This window comes from Octopus bimaculoides, chromosome 6 (assembly GCF_001194135.2).
Source record: "Octopus bimaculoides isolate UCB-OBI-ISO-001 chromosome 6, ASM119413v2, whole genome shotgun sequence".
Classification (NCBI taxonomy): domain Eukaryota; kingdom Metazoa; phylum Mollusca; class Cephalopoda; order Octopoda; family Octopodidae; genus Octopus; species Octopus bimaculoides.
In genome coordinates, this window is record NC_068986.1 from 47,991,172 (window position 1) to 47,995,925 (window position 4,754).

The 4,754-nt window shown below is 35.2% G+C and overlaps 1 protein-coding gene across 1 annotated transcript in view; it reads right to left on the bottom strand.

Annotated features, from left to right (window-relative positions):
• Positions 1–4,754, bottom strand: part of LOC106882148 (uncharacterized) — a 60,783-nt gene that overhangs the window by 37,117 nt on the left and 18,912 nt on the right. The window contains exons 5-6 of the mRNA XM_052968463.1: positions 2,038–2,175; positions 1,923–1,942 (exon numbers count right to left, since the gene is read on the bottom strand). Coding sequence (XP_052824423.1) covers positions 1,923–1,942; positions 2,038–2,175 — 158 coding nt within the window. The remainder of the gene's footprint in view (positions 1–1,922; positions 1,943–2,037; positions 2,176–4,754) is intronic.

The following is a 4,754-nucleotide window of genomic DNA, read 5'->3' on the forward strand; positions in this document are numbered from 1 at the left end:
TATATATATATATATATATATATATATATATATGTTATAATTTAGAACAAACAGTAAAAGATTGTGTGAGTGTATACGTATGTAGACGTAAATGCAGGAGGTTTATGTCTATATATTGTGAGAATATAGTTGCATGTATTTTTTATATTTTTTACCACCTACTAAAATTACTTTCCTTTTTATTCAATGGTTTTCCATAGTGTTTGTTGCCATTAATAGCTGACGAGAATGTATCATAGCTCTTCGCTCCAACATTTGAAACTCCAAGTACTATAATGACAACCTTTTACCGTTTGTTCTAAATCATAACATATATAAATAATCCTCTATTTCTCTAATATCGAGGTTTCATTCTTTTGTTGTTACTTTTTATTATTATTAGTATTTATATACATACATGCATACATATAATCATTATCATAATTTAACGTCCGTCGTCCATGCTGGTATGGGTTGAATGTTTTGACCAGAGCTAGCAAAGCTGGAGAGCTGCACCAGGCTCCAGTATGATTTGGCATGGTTTCTATGGTTGGATGCCCTTCCTCATGCCAAAAACTTTACAAAGTGTGATGGGTGCTTTTATGTGACATTGCATGAATGCTTCTATGGGGCACAGGCACAGGACTCTTGCATGCCAAATGACTTCACCAGGTGATTGGTGGGGGTGGTGGAACCTCACCACTTCTACTGGGGAGTATGGGTCTTCTTGAGTACAGCAAAGCACCAGTTATCTTGGTCTTCTGTCATCTTGTCTGAAACATTTATTGTCCTAAGGCCATCTGTCAGTACTTCATCTTCCCTCTTTCCCAACTGGGGTAGCTATGTATCTCTTCTACAACAAGACACCAGTTTCTTTCCCTCTTTCATATTTTAACCTCTCACCTGGTACAAAGCCTCCTGCCTCAATACAACACTCCCTTCGTTTGAAGGGTCTTGTCTTGCAAGTTTCTTGGTGACCTCACTGGTGCTGGTGCCACATAAAAAGCACCCAGTACATTCTATAAATTGGTTAGCATCAGCTAGGGCATCCAGCCATATAAAACATGCCAAAGCAGGCATTAGAGTGTGGGGCATCCGTTTGGCTTGGCAACACCTGTTGAACTGACCAGCCCATGCCAGCATCAGAAAAAGGGTCATTAAATAATGATATTTCATTTACATCTTTTGTTTTTTATTTGTTTCAGTCACTGGACTACAGCCATGTTGGGGTACCACATAGAATAGTAGAATTTTAGTCAAAACAAATTAACCCCACTAATATTTATTTATATATATATATATATATATATGGGTTGATCCACTACTCAGGAAGAGACTATTCTAGAGTACGTTCTGTCTTGTCTTCGAAACGTCTAGATAGAATAGAGGCAGCTGATGAAGGGATATTCCAAGTGGCTTTCCGTTTTCCTATGTGTTCGTTCCGTTGTCTGTAGTTTATTGTTCTAACGTCCTGTACCCTGATATGCATGTATATACACATGTAGATGTAAGTATGTACATATATGTGTGTATACATGTATATATATTCTTTGTATTATATATATATATATATATATATATATATATAAAGTCTGGTACTTATTCTATTGGTTTGTTTTGTCAAACTGTTAAGTTATAGGTATATAAATATACCAACACTGGTTGTCAAGCAGTGGTGGAGAGAAAATACATACACATATATATATATATATATGATGGGTTTCTTTTATTTCTGTCTTCCAAATCCACTCACAAGGCTCTGGTCAGCCTGAGGCTACAGTAGAAATTTGTCAAGGTGCCACGCAATGTGGTTGGAAAGCAAACATCTTACGACACAGCCACACCTGCATCTATAGATATTGAATTTTTCAATGTAAATGAATCATTTCATTATCCTTATTTTAATATTAAAATAATTCACATTTTTAACTGAGAAATTTTACTTAATGCAAATATTTATCCACTGAAAATTGAGAAAAAGTGTATTAGTTTCTGCAATTTTCTATACAAAATAATGATTCCAGAGTTTTAGTCACTAGCTTATAAAACATTACTTACTTTAGGGATCTTGAATGATGGAATGGTCCGAAAAGAATGTTCAATAACACTATCATATTGGAAACATAATGGTAAATAACTGTCAAAAACACATTTCAACTTATTCAAGAAATCCTCGTGATCTCTGCCAGTGATATTCTATGAAAAAAAATAATGTTAAAAAGAAAAATGGAAAATAGTATTAATTGTAACATTTTTAGTAATAATTACTATTAGATAACAATGTAGTAATATTTACTATTATTAATAATAATATTTCTATTAAAAATAGTCATTTTTTAGCCTTTAATATTGTTTGAAAATATAAGCATGTTTCCAAGCTAACTTGATATAATTCAAAATAATTTTTTTTAAATATTTGATCATTCAAAGTTCACAAAAAGAAGGAAAAGGATAAATATAAAAAGAGCAGTTAAGGGTACAACTCTATTAGAAAAAAGGACATGACTTGAACTTAATTTATTTGTATCAAATTTGCTAACTTTAATGATACTGAAGACAGTGCCTGGTGGTTATAGGCAGAATTGTGAGCAGTGTTCCCTGAAGGTTGCTTTTTTGTACATATGCTGGTGGCATGTAAAAAAGTAGCCAGCACACTCTGTAAAGCGGTAGGTGTTAGGATAGGCATCCAGCTGTTGAAACCATGCCACAAGAGACAAGTTGAATCTGGACATCTCTCTGGCTGGTCAGCTCCTGTCAAACTGTCCAACCCATGCCAGCATGGAAAATGGACGTTAAACGATGATGATGATGTGCACACATTTTACAAATAACACACAAAGCATAAACTGTGCACACACAAGGTTTCAAAATGAAAAGTATCTTTTTATCAAGAGAAATTTGAGCGTTGGTTACTCACTTGAATGCACAAATACTTCACAAAAAAGTATAAAATTTGCATACAAGCAAATTTCTGTGCACTTCCACATTTTGTATATGAGATGCTGTAGCAAAAATCAGTGCTAGCTATAATTTCTACAGAATGTCTATGCAGAAAATCTTAATAATGTAGGCACAGGAGTGGCTGTGTGGTAAGTAGCTTGCTTACCAACCACATGGTTCTGGGTTCAGTCCCACTGTGTGACACCTTCGCTAAGTGTCTTCTCCTATAGCCTCGAGCCAACCAAAGCCTTCTGAGTGGATTTTGGTAGATGGAAACTGAAAGAAGACTGTCGTATATATATATATGTATATATATGTGTGGGGGTGTGTATGTTTGTGTCTGTATTTATCCCACCCACCATCACTTGACAACTGAAGCTGGTGTGGTTACGTTCCCGTAATTTAGCGGTTCAGCAAAAGAGACCCAATAGAATAAGTACTAGGCTTACAAAGCATAAGTCCTGGGGTCAGTGCTCCAGCATGGCTGCAGTCAAATGACTGAAATAAAAGAGTAAAGCACACTACTAACACAGTAGAATGTAGTATTGTCTTATAAAAAAACGTTTAATATACTTTATAGTATATTATGGTTATATAATGAAATACCATACACCTACAAGTCATTGAAACAAAGAGTGTTAAACAAACATCTTTCAGCGTTTATTTTGGCTCTTTGTAATCTAAGTTCAAATCCCATAGAGGTCAACTCTGCTTTTAATTCTTTTGGGTTTGAGAAAACAAAATACTAGTCAAGTACAAGAATTCATACTATCTCACCTTTCTCAGAATCAGCTGCATTACAGTCAGAGGAAGATGTGAGGTGAGGAGGGGTAATTACTATATCTTTTCCCCTCTATTCTAATCTGTCTGTTTGTCTGTCTACCTATCAACTTTGCCCATTATTCCTGGGAGAGTTGTGAAAGTAGAGCCCTCAGGTACCTCCTCCATAGGGTCTTATAAGAAGCAACCATCACTACAAGACTTTCTGGCTGGATTCCTAAGCATGACAAAATGAGACTAAAGATATTATCCAACCATCTCATTCTTGGTCTACCCTGCAATTCTTTCCTGCAGTATTCCAATCCCATGCTCATAGTACCAGAGCTGTGACTTCTCAATGCAGCAGAGTGGTGGCTTAGCCCGGAAGGGACTCCCTGGTCACTGAGATCTGATAGAGTAAGGCACATGATGATGATGATGATGATGGTGATTATGATGGTGGTGATGATAATGGTGATGAAGTGTGTTAGTCTGCAAATATGATAGTGTACGTAGTCAAAAGTTGCAGCTGTATTTTCATCAAAGAACATCTTAATCTGTTTTCTCAGGACAGTGTAGACACAATAAATGTGAAACAACTTCATTTAGAAATGGTCATTAGACAATCCTTTTTGATTGATGATGCCTGCTACATGTCAGTTTGGGTAGATTTAACAAGAATTAGAAACAACAACAGCAGCTGTCAAACAGCTACAAATATTCAACTTTGAGTAAAGATGAAATCATTTGCTTGCAGCAGGAATTGAAGACATAAAAATCAGCAATGTTACTCATATATACTTTACATAATGTCTCTAATATATACATGTGTGTGTATGTGTGTAAAGACAGTTGAGTAGATATACAAGGATGTAGGCATAGCTGTGTGGTTAGGAAGCTTACTTTGTAACCATATGGTTTTGAGTTCAGTCCCACATATTGCCCATGGTTGATCAAATCCTTCTAAATGTATTTGGTAGACAGAAACTGAAAAGAGTTTGTGGGTGTGTGTGTGTGTGTGTGTATGCATGTATATATATATATATATATATATATATATATATATATATATATAT